This window comes from Saccostrea cucullata, unplaced genomic scaffold, assembly GCF_032062105.1.
Source record: "Saccostrea cucullata isolate Sc308-1 unplaced genomic scaffold, CSIRO_AGI_Scuc_v1 ctg3409, whole genome shotgun sequence".
Taxonomy (NCBI): domain Eukaryota; kingdom Metazoa; phylum Mollusca; class Bivalvia; order Ostreida; family Ostreidae; genus Saccostrea; species Saccostrea cuccullata.
The window spans coordinates 21,678-40,712 of NW_026933167.1; the positions used below are offsets into that span (position 1 = coordinate 21,678).

At 31.5% G+C, this 19,035-nt stretch overlaps 1 protein-coding gene across 1 annotated transcript; it reads left to right on the top strand.

Annotated features, from left to right (window-relative positions):
• Window positions 1–16,522: 16,522 nt before the first annotated feature.
• On the top strand, window positions 16,523–18,373 carry LOC134237429 (uncharacterized). The gene is made up of 3 exons (XM_062719526.1): window positions 16,523–16,599; window positions 17,045–17,219; window positions 17,781–18,373. Exons 1-3 carry the CDS (start codon window positions 16,534–16,536, stop codon window positions 18,371–18,373), a joined length of 834 nt encoding a protein of 277 aa, XP_062575510.1. The 5' UTR covers window positions 16,523–16,533.
• The last annotated feature ends 662 nt before the right edge of the window (window positions 18,374–19,035 follow it).

Sequence of the window (19,035 nt, forward strand, 5' to 3'; positions counted from 1 at the left end):
TCCGTAAAATCTAGCTATGTAAACGATGGTTGTTTTGGTTTTGAAATACTGAATGTACAATGCACTAATGTGAATTTAGGGAGGAAATTTACTCTGTAGAGTTTTATTTTCTATTTTGAAATGTAGTGGTGAACACCGTATCAGTGATATTCTTTGGGAGGAAATTTACTCCGTAAAATGTAGCTATGTAAACGATGGTTTCTTTGGCTTTGAAATACTGAATATGCAATGAACCAATGTTAATTTAGAGAGGAAATTTACCCTGTAGATTTTTGCTATTTTCAAAGTGAAACTGTAGTGGTGAACACTGTATCAGTAATATTCTTTGGGAGGAAATTTACTCCGTAAAATCTAGCTATGTAAACGATGGTTGCTTTGGCTTTGAAATACTGAATGTACAATGCACCAATGAGAATTTAGAGAGGAAATTTACTCTGTAGATTTTGTGCTATTTTCAAATTGTAATTGTTGTAGTGAATACTGTATCATAGATATTCTTTGGGAGGAAATTTACTCCGTAAAATCTTGTTATATCAAAGATAGTCGCTTTTGAATTGACTACTGTATGTTAACTGTATCAGTGTCATTTTTGAGAGGAAATTTACCCCGTAGATTTTTGCCTTTTTCAAATTGTAATGTGGTAGTGAAAACTGTTTCAGTGATAGTTTTTGGGAGGAAAATTTACTCCGGAAAATCGAGCTATGTAAACGATGGTTTGCGTTCTTTAAACTTTCACCAATAAATATCTTGTAAACTGTGTTATTTGTTGAGTTTTGTCAATACCTAAGGGCAAAATGCTTAAAACAGAAAAAAAAGATTTTCTGTTTTGATTTTGGAATGCGTTCTTAATAGAAACAGTGCACACAATGTTTCTGTGTTTAAAGGCTTCATCAAAGGAGAATGTATAAGACACTCCAAAAATACTAACGACCCATCATTTCTTAAAACAATTCTACTGGATTTCATGGGACATTTTTGAAAGAGAGGCTATCCTGATGCATAAAAATATCATCTTAATTAAATCAATGTGGTTTAGAGTGTCGGGTCCCAATAACTGATTATCAAGTCTGATTGATTGATGACGTTCATGGAAAACATCGCTACAACGATAAGCGTATTGGGGATAAACAAAAGTGCAAGGGCATAAACTATTTAGGCTGAGCTGTAATATGGAATATTTATTGCCCATATAGTGTATATTTTGAAAAGTGTTGAGAGCTGACACTGGTCTGCATAAAATTATTTTCATTTATGACAAAATTTATGTGAAGTGGAAATTTAGGAGTTATTGTACGCATTTCCGGCAAAAATTTTCAGCACTTCTGAAACTCAACGGAATAGTTCCAACCATTTTAGAGTAGAAGAAAGAATTATCTTTTAATGTGTAGTAATTTTCATATTCAGAAAAAAGCGTATACCTTGCACTATCCTCGTTTCCTAAATTAAGCTTAATATTTCTATTTTTGTACTAGTAACGTGACAAACAGCTGATACATGCAATATAACTGGTACTGTGTACGGCTCAGCCCTATGTATTATGGATAGCTATACGATATAACGAACAGTATTCAATATCAAGGTCCATAAAAACATACAAAATAGGAGCAGAGCAAACACGGCCCTTCGAAACATCAGAAATAGGATCAGGTGCCATGGAATAGTGAGCATCCCCTGCTGACCGTTCGCCGTGTGCTCCTTGTTATGATCGGGAAATAACGGGAAAATCCGTCGTTAATTCAGTGCATAGATAATTGACTAACAATTGGTATTAAAAACGTCAGTCAGCATTTGACTCAATGACAAATTTTATTTGCTGACAAGGTCATTGTATCGACCATAGAATTTACGAAATAATGACGGGTATTCGGTTAATTCGTTACAATTTTTAAAAAAAGTAATTGATATTATAACGGTGTTTGTATCCTATTTTCGAAACCGGTCCTTAACATTGGTGATTATCATGAAAATCATAATTTACTGTTTATTTCATTTTATTTTATTATTTATCGCTTGTTGCCAATCAGGATTTTTACAACTTATATAAATTTACAGGAAGAAAGCAAACTTGGTCATCCCATACCATGAAGAAACCTTCAACGAATTTAACATGTGGAAAGATTCCAGGAACAGACACTAAAGCATTTGGAAACCAAGCTTTATGAATTTGTATGTCTGTTACAATAAAGTTAAATTTCTCTACTAATATTCAACTAATTTTCAACAAATATAATATGACATATATGATGTATGGTATTACCTTACCCTAACAAAAAATACGAAAGAAAACTATCATTATTAAATACAGAATTTAGTAGGACAATGTAAAACATTTTCTTCACTATAGTTCCTATGGTATATAGTATCCATATAGTGCGATGATGTTCAATTCAGAGATATTAAATCAAATAAAAGTCCTTCAGTGAAATTTTATGCTAAATCAAAGCATCAAGGTTACACAACGCATTCAATACAAATGGCCACAATTAAGAATAGTTAACTTATAGTATGAGAGCTGTTGGAAAATTACTGAGACATTTACATTAATTTAGGGATGTATTCTGCTGGAAAGAATTGCATTAAACTTTCCACATGCTTATATTTTCCTGAATGTGTGATATTCAAGAAATAATTTAAAGACAAGAAAAATTCATGTTAGTGTTCATCTAAGAGGAATTAAACTCTTCGAAAATAGGTCAAAATAGAGCATGGGAAATTTCATTCAAAAATGATTTTAGAACATAAAGTACCTCGTAAAATCATAAATAAATACAATCAATGAAAGCTTAATTTGGCTTAAATGTACTTGGACGTATTAGAAACTGATTTTTAAGCAAAATATGAGCATAAAGATACCAATTAAATAACTGTTCCCAAAAAATGTTCACCAGTGTCAAACTTAGGCATTTCTTCCCTATAAAATTGCTCGAAAAACCAAAAAAGAACACATATTTCTACTTTTAAATTTTTGAATAAAATTGTTGTACAGTTTTTTAAGAATTATGGCTTCTTTTCATATCATGAAAAGTAGTGGTAAGTGTACATATAAGAACGTTTTGATATTTTTTATATCCCCACCCCTATTTCTTTTTCAGCATTTAATGAAAATAAACCAAGGCATTTAGGCGTCAAGGTATTGTTTTAATTCACCAAATATTCAAAATAAGTGTGATAATTTCAGGTAATAATTGCAGTTTTGTTAAGAAAAGCTTTTTATGAACAAAAAGTAATCAATTAACACATAAAACTTCATAATATTCTGTTGGATGTCCTCTTTTTCTCTTGCCCTACGGGTTCCGGATTGATTCTGGTTTGTCGTGTAGGATGATGGCTTCCCTGGGATAAACAGAATCCACTCCCACTTTCTCAATCTGATTTGCATGGTTTTCTCCTTCTGATTTTAGTGTTCTAAAACCCTACTCTCTTCTAAAGTTCTTCATTTGTGATTCTTTTGAAAACACCACTTACCTGAAAAAAAATGAATAAAAGATAATTACTGGTCAAATTATTGTTTAAAAATGAAAAAAAATATCATTATTTTGTCTACCTGACTTTGTTTTTATGAACCCAAGCCTGTAGTTTAGAATCAAATAATTTCTGCATGTTCTATAACGTTACAGAAATATTCCACTTTTTAACCCATATAGGCTGCCATAGCATGAAGCGACCTAGTTTCTTATCGAATGTAAACAGTTAAAATTAAAGATGTTATCTTATTATTTTTGTACGTTATGTCTTTAAATTTAAATATATTTATATATATATTCCGCATTTACACAATATCAAAGGAAATTTATTATATACTACCAGCTAAAGTGCATGTACTGATGTATGTAACCTGTTTATGCTATGTTTGACTTTGCGTTGTGACAGTAAACTATGCATTTTGATCTATAATGCATAAACATGAACTGCTATTTTCAGTAAGTTAACAACCATCGGAGACCTACATTTTCGTTACTACTGGAACGTCATCAGCACACTTAGGCGCTCTTGGCTGGCATTGTTGAGGACAGCTTTCGAAAATCAACCTTTAGGCCTCATCGTAATATCGACGATTTTTTAAATGTTTTAAAATTTCGGTCGGTTGACTCTTTTAAGTGAGTGTCATTCGGCAATCCCGTCGCTTGAAACCGGCAATCCCGACTTCTTCCTCTCTCGATTTTACTTGTTTTTCTACCGACACTACCGTCGACTTTCTTAAACCTATGTCATAAATATCGTGATTTTGTACACGTCCTGGTCATTAATACAACATTGAAAGATTTTGTTTATTTTAAAAAATATATCGTTAAAAATGTAAATAATAAAAAGAACTTTAAAAACATGAATTTTACGACATTTTGAAGTCCTTAAAGTCATTGTGGTACAATGATGCATAATTTATCCTAAGGAAAGGGCTGAGATAAATCCATCTAAATTCGTCAACATTACATAAAGAACTAGCAAGAAACACATTGATGCAAGCGTCAAAAATTGGCAGCAAACCAGTTGATTGTTCCTTTTATGAAGTGGTAAAAAACTGAAATGCCAGACATGTTTTTAAAATATCTTGTATTATCTGTTAATATACATGTATATCCTTGACATTTAACACATGCAACATAGCAGGATTTATAATATACATTATTATTAATATTAACCCCATTATTTATAAAATTTCAATTTTATGATTATCATATGTTCTTACTAAACATGCTCCTATTTAAATATTATATCATATGAATGTTAATCTTTTTTAAATTCATTTTTTATTACTCCGCTGAAACGCACGACTTCAAACTTTCATGTCAAATATCCTCCTGGCGGCCCGTAACAAACCAACTACGCAATTTTTTTTTATTTCACGGTATAGTTAGATATTTTCCAATAAAATGTCCAATAACCTGAAGCAGCGCTAAGTCAATTCAACGTTACGACGCCAGGTGGAGCTGTTTTCGCTTGAAAACGATCGGGAAGCATTCACTCTTTTTTTGTGATCATTTATAACACTAAGATATAAACCTGTCTCTTTTCTTTAACGGTTCTTTTAAAAAACGATATGTGATGTTGCTACATCAGTGTAACATTTTCATGTGTCATACTGGGTTTATACAGTATAGATACACATTTATGTTAAGTAAGCATATAAAACATTTCTTATGAAATAATGAAACTTAAGTTTGATAATTCACCAAAACCGCTGATAAATGTAAACTATTATTAAAAGATATATAAGAAGATTATTTTCCAATTTACATTGGCTGAAAGAACGTCATGTGATATTCCTCCTTTTTCGATGTCGAAGCGAAAGCGCGTCCACAGCAAATGATATCGCACGACACCCCGTCCGGTTACACCAAAGTTACGTAGAACGTGACGTCATAATTTATAGAAGCATGTTTGATAATGTGACGTAATGACAACTGGTCTGTTCAGTTAGAACTGTATCAGTGCATACATTTTGAGTGATTATATAATGTAACTATTATGGATTTCAGTTAAGGTTGATATGTGGTTATAAGGACTCATGACAATTGATATTGACAGAAGACACAGAAAGTGATAGAGGCCGAGCCTCCGAAGATAAAAGAGTGTCTAACGCAAAGACGTGCACCACCACTAAGCCATCACGTGACTTCTATTAATTGCCAAATGCTCCTTAATAAGAAAGGCTAACAGAACAACAATATCCCGTAGTTAAATAATTTCTTTGAGCAAATTATATAGTTGAAAATATCTATTTTGCCTAAAAAGTGCTGCTAGATTCCCACTGCCCTGTCAGTAAAATCTGACATCTTAACTGTACTTCTCCTAAAACTGATGCCATTTTACAGATTCCACAGCATATGAATGTCAGACATTATCATACATGTAGATATGTTAAACTTCGTATTGCGTTTCCCAAAGAAAGGAGATTGTAAAAAGAGTTTTATTTTACTTTAAACTAAATTAATTGGTACTTAATATGTGATTTTCAATGGTTAATTGAAGATGAATTTGAGATATTTATATTATTACATTTTACAAGGTAGTGGAACTCTTGAACCTGCTGTGTAGATATCATATACAATTTACAGCTCAGTAACTGAGTTGTAATCGCTTCGGTACTAGCTTGATAATACGGAAATATATATAATACATCTTTTCGGCTGCGTCCGTGCTTGTCTTGAAGCGATGAATTCGTCTGGCCACCTCAAGGGCATTTTCTAGTTCTGTAGCATTCAATTGGTATATTTTGAAATTTGCTTCAAAATAAAGGATAATCTACCTCATGCGCCACTTTAATAATTCGGTGTATTTGAATGCAGTCTTTGACGCCTTTTTTGCTCTTTAAATATGTTTTTTTTATGGTTTCCAACGTTTCAGCATGAGCATCTTCGAAGAGATATAGCTTGAGGAAAAGCCCATTTGTAGCATCAATGTTGATCACGTGTATGATTAACATACAGTTTAATGCCAAAATTAACTGCATCTTTGACATTTTCATTTAATAATTTCCCTCATTAGGATCTGTGTGTATAAACTAAACTCAATTTTAGAGATATCCATATGCTTCTAAAGAAAATGTATTTTAGATTTATGCCAACTAAACGTGTAAGTTCCAGAATGTCCACAAGAAATTCCAGCATTGATTTTCTTGTGTTCCTGTTCCTGATTGGCACTTGTTATTGCGCAAGTTTATTTTTATTTCATCATCTTTTTTTAATTATCATTATATTGTAAGCCAAGTAATTCCACCTACAATTTTTTTTTCAACAATTTTAGCGGAAAAAATCATCAGTTTTTTTATACGTTACTTAAAACATTCACAAATTATAAACTATGGCGGGTGTGACCGGTCAGCAGGGGATGCTCACTCCTCCATGGCACCTGATTCCACCTCTGATGTTTTAGAGGTCCTAGTTGTTCTGCTTCTGTTTTGCATTGTTTTATAGACATTTGATCTTGAATACTGTTCGTTGTCTCCATATGTTTCATTAGGACACAACTGCACATATCACTTCCCAAGTTATCACGTAACTAGTTTGAAAACTTGGATTGAAAAGATTGGAGTAAATTTGAAATTTATTTCCTATGATATTTTATCAAGAGAAAAGTCATTGATTAGTTCCCTTTCTTTTTCAAATGACAGGCTTTCAAAACAGTCCGATCTCTTGATAAGCCAAATATAAGGCCTCTTTATCTGAATACATCGCTATCGACGGAGACGAAAAGAGTAACTGTGCAGGGGAGATTTCAATGTCCTGCAGACACAGAAATAATATTTTTTGACGGAAGACTTGTAAAATCTGACAGAGGTAAGGTTTTTGTTTGTTTGTTTTTGTTTTTGTTTTGTTTGTTTGTTTGTTTTTTGAAGACGTAATGCACATTTTTGACTGCATATAATTAAATATCATGTTCATAGTTGATAATTAATTCAATTTTTCAAATTATCATTTTGACCCCCTTTAGAATAAAAAGCAAAAACCATATTCTTTTGTGTATAAAGGCTTAAAATTGGTATCATCAAATATTCATCCTGTGGTTTAACTGTTGTTTTATCTACCCATTATCTCTGGGACGTCTTGTAGCGTGAATTAATTATAGAGGTTTCAAATCAGCTACTTTTTAGTTTACCAAAGGACATAATTAAAAAAAAAGAAATTGAAAGGACACAACTATATGTTTTTTTTGTTTTTTTTTGTTTTTTTTTTCAATGTTCTCAGTGCTACAGTTAAGATTTATATTGCGTTGGTATAAAACATTCGCTTAGCACATGCATATCAACATCAAAACCATCTACCTGATTGACAAGTTAAGGTTCTCCCTTAAACATAAGTATTTCCAGTTGTGTGTGAATTTGCCTTGTTTACCACCAAGATTTTTCTTTCTCTTTCAGAGAAATCAATTGATATCTTTTTGTTACATTTTTTTATTAACAAAGTAAAATGGCATATTAAATATATGATTGAAACAGCAATAAAGAATGACACTCATGCCCTACATGGTTAAACCATTTCGTCATTTATTTTAAGAATACAAATAAAAATATCAAGTCAGTGCTGAATTAGAAAACAAGAAAAAAAGTCTTATTGACACTAATGGGAGAGTTATAAAAAAAATTATTTCTCATTTTCTGAAGTCGAACAACTCTCCGAACAAAGACCCTGTGCTCCAAAAGATTGAATATATAACAAAACAAACTTCTTCAAGGCTTAGACTATTTAAATCATAATTTTTTTTTTGGAGATGTTACCATGAAGATTTACCAAAAAAAGATTCTATAATTCATTATGTCACATATCTGTATATGTAATACCTATTTAAACTTCTTATTTTGTTTTACTTTCAGTGTTGAATTCAGAAGAAAATACTACAGACTGTGAAATAGTTCTGTATTATGACAACGAAAGAATTTAAGCAAGTTTATACCTGAGATCAAAAATTGCATCAGAGAATCTCCTCGTTTTTCTAAACATGCTGGAAAACAACAGCGTACAGACTGCGTTTTCTGGGACAGAATGCTCAGTAGGTTTATATACGTCATCCCGTAATCAGACAACCACGTACACTTCAGTAATAAAAAATTGTAACCAGACACCACGCATTCTCGAGAGTTTCGACATTTGGTTTAATAAATCCGGAAAATTGAAAAACCTTAATTCAGACGAATACTGCTTCGATTCAAATAGCAAGTACATGAAATATTTTAAATCTAGATGTTCATCAGATGTATCCAAAAAACCTCTTTACGTTGACTTATATGAAGATAAAATGGCGGAGGACAATGTTGAAATACTCAACCTCCATTACAAGTTCGAGCTTACTGGACCTTGTACTAACGCATGCTTAGCAGATTTGGTACAATGGTGGTTTACAATAATTTAGCTTTGTCAGATATTTCATATTTGAAATAAATAGTAAACATCACACTTTGGTCATTGTGTCAGTTTAATACGTTTATGAAAATACATTTAAAAGATGTTTGTTATAAAGTAGATTTGCAAGAATCCGAAAAAAACTTAATTATGTAACTATCTCTCTCGAATATTATCGATTTATGAAATGCATTCTTTGTTTATGAACTTCCCGTTGCGATTACCTTCAAGTTTTCAAAGCACTGGAAGTAAGGATTGTGTGTAACACATTTAAGGTTTAATTATGGTGATTCCTGGGATTCCGAGTGGCAGAGACAATCTGATATAGAAGTATAATAGAGTTGTCTTTGGCGTCCTTTCCACCATATGAAATTTTTTTATGGTTTTTCCTGTCAAATCTTGAAACAAAAGATGATTGCACTTACAGTTGTGTCTTTTTCAGTCGTTTCTATATTTTATATATCTTTCATGTACCATAATTTACTTTTTTGTGCATTTACTATCGAATTATGTAAAAACATGTTTTTGTCCATACGGTTTTCAAAATACAGATGATTTACACTTAAATGCGCTTGATTGAATATTATGTGTGCATGACAATTGAAGGTTATATCGAAAGAATGGGTGTAAATTTACACTAGATAAATAACAATGACATGTATCAAACATATGGGATCACTATTTCCCGTTTTCTTACTTCTGTGTATCAAGGTACATTATTTACAAAGGTTTTTAACGTACATTTCATTTTGAGTCCGTAAGTAAGTGTAAACAGCAAGATTAAGATAAATGTTTGACAATTAAGCTTGTTCGAACCCAGTGTTTTGCTTTTATCGTGTTTTGCGTTTATCCTATCTTGCGTGTATCCTATCGTATCGTGCGTGTATCCTATCGTATCGTATGTTCTGTAAAGAATAACAATGCGGGTACTGTATGACAAGTGGTCTCGGTTTTTAAGGTATCATCCGTAAAACTCTCAGGTTTTGCTTCAAAGTTGCTAGTGCTTTGCGAAATAACAGTTGCTACCTTGTTTTAGAAGTATGTGTTTTCTTTGTTCCGGTTTTGCATTGTCATATGAACTTTTGATATGGAGTTCTATTCATTAACTATAACTGTTTCATTCAAGTATTTTTTTACAAAGGAAACTATGCCTCTTAAATTTAGATTATATTTTCGACAGTCGTTGATATTTCTTTCGGTATTTTCAGCTCTGTGGTCAGAGAACATCCGGCGTCCAACTGTCTGTCAGAAATCTTTTTTTTTAATCCTACCTTCCCCTCCCCCCCCCCCCCCCCCCCCCCCCCCAAACAATTCTGGTTTGATTTCTATATCACTTTGCACACAAGTAGTAGACTAAACAAAGATACATTATTCTGTGTTTCGGTTTTTGAATTCGATTAACGGTGTTGCCGTGAATACTAAAAATTGTTGTGTAATACTTTTAAGATACTACCCCCAATACAGTGTTAGTCTTATTATAATATAATTTGACATGCAAGAACATAATTTTTTTTGATGAGCGATGTTGCCATGGTAACTAAATTTGAAAATTCTGTAAAATTCGAGCTACAGTCTCGACAGAGACTTCTGGTTACAGAAGCAACTCTAACGAAATGGTCTTTTCTAAATTGATCATTGAATAAAAATGTGACATGATGATGATCAAATATATTCATACTAAAATAATAACACATTTTTTTGTTATTAAATGATAGAATCTAATAAAAGTTTATAGCTTAGCCCGGTGGATGAACCCTGGCATTTCAGTGTTTAATCCCATCATAACTGTTATGCATAATAAACTTAAAATTCCAAATTTATTATTTAAACGAATTCTCGATCAGATTCAAGGTGCAAGCAAAAATTGCAATATAGCAATAAGCAGTGTATGTCTCAATTTTTTTTTTCTTTTTTCTATTATGAATTACAGAGGCTATTGTGTAAAGATTTGATTCGGGTTTTTTTTTTTTTTTTTCATTGTCTTGTCTTTAAATTTATAATGTATTATACGGCCAGTACGATTATTTTTCTTAAGATTTTTTAAAAATATTTTCTACGAAGTCTCAAAACTATCCAACAATTTGCATTTCTGAAATCATTTTGTATGAGTTCACATTTTGAATCAATAAAGAGAGCAGTTTATGTGTGTGATTTTTTTTCAGGAAAGATTTAAATCCCGGTATTTCTTTCCATTTAAGTATTCCGAAGTAGTGCGGGTTACTGGAAAACGAAATATAAGACCCCTTTACTCGAATATATCCGATGCGAAGGAGGGGGAGAGAATGACCATATATTGGAAATTACAATCTCCACAAGATACGACAGCAGAATTTCTTTCGGGGACTTTAATCAAATTTGACAAAGGTACCTGTTAATATGAAGCATTTATAAAAGAAATTATTTTTAATGCTATATTACGTAATTCTTTCCTTTTATTTCATAAGAGGACGCCTTATTCAAAAAGGATGAAGCAAATTTTGTATTATTCTTTAACTTTCACTGCCTGTTTGCTTAGTTCTGGTTTTGAAAGAATGAATTTTAGTTTCAGTATTAGTTTCAACGGAAAATACTACAGAGTGTGAAATGGTTTTTTATTATAATCTATCGCACCAGGTCAACATCTGTTTCAGAAAATCTTCCTATTCGTATTTACGAGAATGCTGAGTCTGAACAGACCGTCTTCACTGGAACAAATGTTTATTTGGTATAAACAGGTCATCCGGCGAAACAACAACGCCATATACGTCTGTTGTTCAGAAATGTGAAGAGAGTATCGAAACTTTTGAGACCTTCGACTTTTGACTGAATAAATTGTCTTGACTCGGGCATATTCTGTTCTAACTCAAATACTGAACTAAACAAATAAGTTCATGGTACAGTAAAGAGTATATCACTTTGTTACAAATAAGTTTTGATAGAAAGTAGAAAGGGGACTAATATACCCTTTAAACCTCCTATATGTACTATTACTAATTGTCTATTTGTTATAGCATCTAAAACGTTTTATAAGAGAATGTAAACATTTCATTTTTTATATAAAAAAGATGTAGGGAATGTAGGCTATCATACATGCACTTGAATCCATGATTGGTTTCAAGACACAACTGTAAGGACATAGCTGTTGGAACAATTGATGTCATCTATCGAATAAATTACTATGCAAACTTTGTAAATCAAGTGATGCATTTAAGACTAAGTATATATTAATTATGGTGACAACGCAACTGGTGACAACTGGAAAAATATCAATGAATTCATTCTCAGACATTATTTGTGCTTTTCGTAATTTTCCCCCATTCTTTTTGAAACTAAAATAAAATATATAAGCTAACTTAAAAAAAAAGACAAATACAATTATTTTATATGTAGACTTTATCAGTCTTCTTGTGTATACGAATAGATCTACATAGGAGAAAGAGTTATGTACGTCCAGAAAATGCATATTTTGATACGGTTAACCGAATAATCGGTCGGAACGTCTTGCAATTAACCGATTGGCAATTCTGTATTCGATTGCCATCTCTAGTTTTAACCTTAATATTTCCCAGATGTAGCTTAGTTGTGGGGTGAGCCATGGGTCTGCCAGCAGTGCCAGTCGCCTGAATTTGCCCCACTGAAATCTAAATAAGGAGTCTGCAATGAAGTTTTGTTTTATTGGGATATATAATAATTAAAGGCCTTAATACAGATACATGTATTTGATTTTAGGCATACGTGTATAAACACAAGCTTGCAGACAATATTCATGATCCTATCAGATTTAGACATTAAGTTGTTTATCATATGGAGATATGACATATTGTCAATGTGAAAGACAAGTCTTGATTTGCAAAGTGGCTCTGCCATAGTATAATAGCGATCGCGTCTGGGAAAAGTTAGAGGAGAGCGAACCCGAAGAGAACCCTGCGCGAACTCGGGTTTGCTCTGGTGTTAGGTTGTGCCCAGTCGGTAGTGTACGCACAGAATTTGTAGGTCATAGCATCATTAGAAACATAAACTTGTAAATCCCGGTGAAATTCAAAACTTATCGATAACATTATAACCAAAATATTTTGTTCCACAGAAGGGTTTTCACTTTGGTTATATTTTTCATATAAGTATGTAAAAAACACTTTCCAAAATTATATGTCAGAACCTTTTTTTGGTTCCCTCTCCTCTTGAAAGAAATCTACCATAGATATTGATACATAAAAAGGAAAATTAGAGCAACTACTCCAAGAACTACCTGATCTAATCTTGAATATGATCTATTCAAAAAATTGAATATATTACTATGTTTTTCTTATTATTCAGTTATATTTAAATGCGAATAATCAACTAATTCCATACCATCAAAGCGTTATCTGTCAAGAATTTAAGGAAGAAGCAAGTTCGAAAAGATTTACCATAAGTAAATACATGAGTGTATATAATTTTTCTAAAGACTTGAATCAAATTATACATGTAAAAAAAAAAGCGTGTATGTGTTTTTGTGAATATCAATAACTTTATCGTTTTGTTATTTTACAAAACTTTTAATTTGTAAATCCGGTTCTTCCTGTGATCCAGTTTTAACGCATCCATCCATAAATTTTATCAAGGCCTTAGCTGTCGCAGCCAATCAGATTGCCACGCAAAGCATCCTATTTCTATCCGTCTTTATTTACTCGGAGTGCTGCCGCGATATTTTCATTGAAAAAATGCAACCAGCATCTCCACTCCATCGCCAACTTTTTTTTTAAATTTACAGATTTTTTTTTTCATTTAATTTTCCGGGGGCCTTTTTAATGCATCACTTTTGTTTTCATTAAAGTTTGATAGTTTTGTAATCATTTATTGAATTGCATTTCTGGTCAAGCTTTCCATGATTCTGTCTCCCAGCCAAATTCTTGTGTAATTCTTTTCATAAATAGGTTTCATTTTTCTTCATTTAAGCAAATGACAAGATAAACTAGTTGCTTTGTTGCCTTGGTCTGCCAGTAAAGTTTTAACATAAATGAATATGCTGACGCGCAAAATAACGCAGCAAGCAGTAAACGTTAAATGTTTGAATTTTTAATCTAATGATTTTCAAAAAAGAATACAGTTAGACTAAAATCACTTTCAGAGCATCAGAGATTTGATAACAATGTTAAATCTTTTAACTTTACTAAGTAACATATGATTCTTAAACACCCTCTCCAAGTCATTCAGTTACAACGTGCAAGACTGCCGTAAACAACAATTACAGCTAAATTTCTACGATACAATAGGTTCAGCAATATCGGGATCTTAGAGAAGGAATTATTCTTTGCCATTTCTAAATGCCTGTTTTTCAGATGATAAGGTCGAATATTCTCTAACTTAACGCACTGAACCAACCCTTGGACTTCCAGTCAAAGAAATATCATATATGCATATGATACTTAAGACCCCATTGAGGGGTAATGTTTGGTATTTTTGTACCATCAACTCTCCATCACTTTTACTTTGAGATTTACCAGCTCGAGCAATGGAAATGCATACTTAAGCCATTTTCCAAGAAGCCTATTCATCGTTACGGGAAACGAAAAGAGATTTTATTGATTTTTTTTAAATAGTGTTGCATTACTTTAGATGAACAGTACAATCTCTTTAAAACTCCATATTATTGCAATTTTTTTTTTTTTTTTTTTTTGTTTTGTTAAACTTGCGATTTTTTATTTCTATTTAGCAGACTCAAACTTGACTTCCGGTTATGGTATGAAAATCGTTCAAACGTTAACGTGGAACCAACGTCGTATGACATCATAACTAGTGAATGTATTTAGCCTGTGCTAGATCCATTATGACGTCATTATAAATTCAATGTCATTTCCCATACTTTAGAGCTCCAGTATAGAAATGGTAGAAAATATTGCATTTTGAAATTCACAAAATTCAATTTAAAATCAATCCGAAATAATCTTAATTCTATTTATACATTTTTTTTCTAATTTAATGCTTACATGTAATGACAAAATATTTCTTGAATTAGAGAGATTTGTAGGCACCTTTCATTTAATAGATCCTGACCTTAATTAAGTTGACAAAGCCAAGACTATATTGTGTGATGAAATTACAATGCATACAACTTAACTTACTGTAATAATGTAGATGGTATGTAACTTTGAAATTTTTAAGGAATGCAAAAATCCTTAAAAAAAATGGTATGTTGCCAACGAAATAGTGTTACATCTTGATGAAATGTGTCAAAGTCAAAGATGTACGTGTTGTATATTGTGTGTCTATATTGTGATATTTATCATGAAATGATGTAATGATGTGCATTCCTTTTAATTATTATTTGCTACTTATTCATATTATTGAAGTTTTATTGATCTTTCAAATTATAAGTACAAGTTTTTTATAAACATTTTTAATTTGAAAGTAACCCCAAACAGTCATTTAATAATAAAATCCTTGTAAGTGAAAAAAAGGTCAAGAATATAAGCATCGGTCAATAACCTATCTCTCATTAAGTAGAGGCGAAAGGTATATATTTTAATCACTTTTTGTAATCATTTAGGTATGTTCTTTATCATATTAAAGATTGAAAACATTGTGACAAAGACTTTTGAAAAATATTTACAAATGCTGATGGTGGAAAACTTACTGAAAATAAGAGTTAATCTGCCTATAGTTTTGAAAATTTGGACTTTTCTTTTATGTTAATTAAATAAAAAAGAATTTATTTTCGGAAAATATTGTTTAATACTGTTCAATCAATAAACAAAAACAACGATGTTTACAGAAGTAATTTTGGGATTTTTTGTTTACTTTGCATGACAAGTACCCCTGAAATGATTGAAATTGTGAAGTTGCAATATGTAATTATCAGTCCTTGTTTAACTGGCTGCACTACATTAAAAACAAAGAAACATGTCATGTGCTTTTAATTGATTGATAAGAAAGTGCTTATTTATCATTGTGAAAAGTTTGAAAATCTTGTGACAAAGACTTCTCCGATATAGGTTCTACCTTAAATTACCGATATTAAACATTAAGCAAATATTAAACAAGGATATCCATAGTTTTAAGTACACAATTCTTAACTGTACATAGTCATTTCCCCCTAAAGTAGGTGTTGTGCTTCTTTTGCTTTTCCGTTTATATAGCGACACGCAAGTTTTAACGCCACGCAATACAATATTAATCTATTAAAAAAAATACTTTTTAATCTTTATGGATGACATTTATCTTAATTTTTTGAAATTCAAGATTCAAATAACATAAGTTTGTCTTCTGCCTAAAAATTGAATGATTTGTTAAATTGGAACATCTCTACGTCCTCTGAAACTTTACAAATTCCTCTATAGATGAATCTTTGACAAAATGAAAGGTAAGGTAAACTATGAACTACATTCAAAATGATTAAAGATAAGGAAAGGTACATATTGAATAAATAAAATTTAAAAAGAAAAAAAATTGTTGCTGATTGCACAATTTTCAAAAGTAGCTTAGAGATAAACAATAACAACCTTTTCATAAAAAAAAAACAACCCTTGAACCTCTTCTGCTTGCGTTAATAATAAATGAACTGTAGTTTCAAGCACAAACTTAATAACAAGTGACCAAAAGTTGTATCTTTGACATTTTCAGTGGTAAATTTCCCCATTAGAATAAATGTATATAGATTAGAGCAAATTCCATATATATCGGTTTGCGCTGAAAGAGAATACATTTTAGATTTATGCGAGCAGAACGTGTAAGTTTCAGAATGTCCATAAGAATGTTAAGCTTGGGTTTTCTTGTCTTCTGGGTCCTGATTGACTGTTGTCATTGCGTAAGTTTGATCTTATTTCATCATCGCTTAACATATTTTTTTTTTTATTTTACAATGTATTATGTATGCAATATATTTTCCACAAAGAAACGTTTCCCATTAGTTGTAAGTGAATATAATTAAAATATTACTTACAGCACATTCAGAAATAACCATCTGACCGTTTTGACATGTTTACTGAATGAACATCTAACCTTAAAAGAAATTATATATAATTTCAAAGCGCTGGGTTAATTTGTAAAAACAATACTTTTTAATAACACATGACATAAATAGTCACATTCTTATGATTCCAATGGCTAAATTTCTTTTATTTGTTCCAATATGTCTCTACTTTTGGAAAATTGGATTTTAAAGATGACTATAAATTTGAAATTTTCCTCCTCTATGGCATTTTTAGAAAGGAGAGTATTGCTTTTTTTTTTTACTTTTTTCTAAATGACAGATTTCCAAAACAATCCGAGTTCTTGAAAAACCAAACATAAGGCCGCTTTATTTCAATGCATCGGTATCACCAGGGGAGAACAAAGTAACTGTGAATGGGAGATTGATGTGCCCCGAAGACACAAACGTATCTTTTTTTGAATATTATGATGGAAGACTTATCAGATTTGACAAAGGTAAAATTATTTTTTATCTGTTCTTCGAAAAGAACTGCTACAATGTAAACTTATAACAATGCAAGGATGAATGAACTTCTAAAATGTGCATTTTTATGAACTATTGATTTTTAGCCATGAAAATGATGGAAGTTTATTAAAATTATACGGCAGAACCAAATTAGATATAAGTAAGAATATTGTTTAAATAATTAAGTTTTAGTATATTTTGTTAGATATTGTCGCTAAAAGAGGACATTATATGTTGCGAAAAATAATTTCTTTCAACAGACTGTAACAGATCGTTCATGAAAACATGGTTATGTTTACCTATTTCTTAATCATTCTTTGCAACAAAAAGGATCAAAGGACTGCAACAGAAAAAAAAAATGAAAACTAGAGATACTGTTAGCAAAAAAGTAATTCCCGCAAGAGTTTAAAAATATCATAAATGGTTTGTTTCAAAGTCGCGTTATTTTGACAGCATAAGGTAAATAATCATACCTGTGGTAGATGTTATGTTAGTTAATGTTTTGAGCATAATTATGTTTTGTTTCAGTTTTGAAACCCTTTTATTTACAGTGTTGAATGCAAAGGAAAATACTACAGAATGTGAAATAGCTTTGAATTATGATGCAGGAAGATATAGACCATCATTTTGGGTCAGATCAAAATCTACATCAGAAAGGCTCCTTATCTATGTGAGCATGAATGTAAATAACCATTTACAGACTGATTTTTCCGGAACAGAGTGTTCAGTTGGTTTAGACAGGTCCACACATAAAAAGACAATCAAGTACATTTCACGAATTCAGAATTGTGACCAGAATCCTCGCATTCGGGAGACTTTTTCTTTTTCGCTTAGAGTATCTGGAAAATTTAGTTCATTAACTTCAGACGTATACTGTTCCGATTTCAAATCAAAGTCAATGAAATATTTCAAATCTAGATGTTCATCGGAAATGTCCAGTGACCCCTTTTACATTGAGTTCTATGAAGATAAGATGGCCGCCGACAATGTTAAATTATTAGACCTCAGTTACAGTTTTCAGCCAATGGAAAGTTGTTCTATAGCATGCGATCCAGCTAACAGGCGTTGGTGGTTCATGCCCGTGGTAAATTGTACTAAAGCATGTGTTGTAGCCAACAAGCGATGGTATTTCTCAATAATTTAGTTTAGTCAAATATGTTTATGTATATGTGTACCTAAAATAAAGTGCAAACTTAACACTAAAATCCTTATGTCATTTTTTTTTCATTTGTAACTAACAAAAGCATTTCATTGGTGAACATCATAAAAACAATATCTTTATAAAGATATGAAGACGTCTTACCAATTTCGTGGTCAACATTGATTGAAACAATCCAATTCGAAAGCAGAGCACATACGGACGTTGATAAGAAAAAATGTTTGATCAGATGCCAAGGATGAGTAACCAAGAAACCAATTCGTATATATCAATTTTATAGATAGTTATAATATAGGTTATATCCTTTAAAACTGCATATACTGACAAAGGTTAAGAACAAGTTTAAATGGAACACGATCCACACACCCGTTGATACTACAAGTACCTTAATTCTTACTTATAAAAGAGATAGAAACATAGTGAAACGATAAGAAACGAAGTCATCTAATTACAGGTAAAGATTTACAAAATTATTGAAAAGAAGTCCAAAGACATGGGACTGTTATATTCTATTTAAAAAGACGTAGACATATCACTTGGGATTTTTATCAAAACCTTTATCTAAATTAGAAGTCCTATCAGTCCATAGTAAGTAACATTGCTTTCATTCAGTTTAATGCAACAAAAATTTTCCAATCGCCCCCCCC

Excerpts from the sequence above, each read along its gene's own strand:
- LOC134237429 (XM_062719526.1), top strand. The coding sequence starts at position 16,534 with ATGTCCATAAGAATGTTAAGCTTGGGTTTTCTTGTCTTCTGGGTCCTG. Across the intron at positions 16,600-17,044 it reads TGATTGACTGTTGTCATTGC|ATTTCCAAAACAATCCGAGT; the intron begins GTAAGTTTGATC and ends TCTAAATGACAG. Across the intron at positions 17,220-17,780 it reads ACTTATCAGATTTGACAAAG|TGTTGAATGCAAAGGAAAAT; the intron begins GTAAAATTATTT and ends TTTTATTTACAG.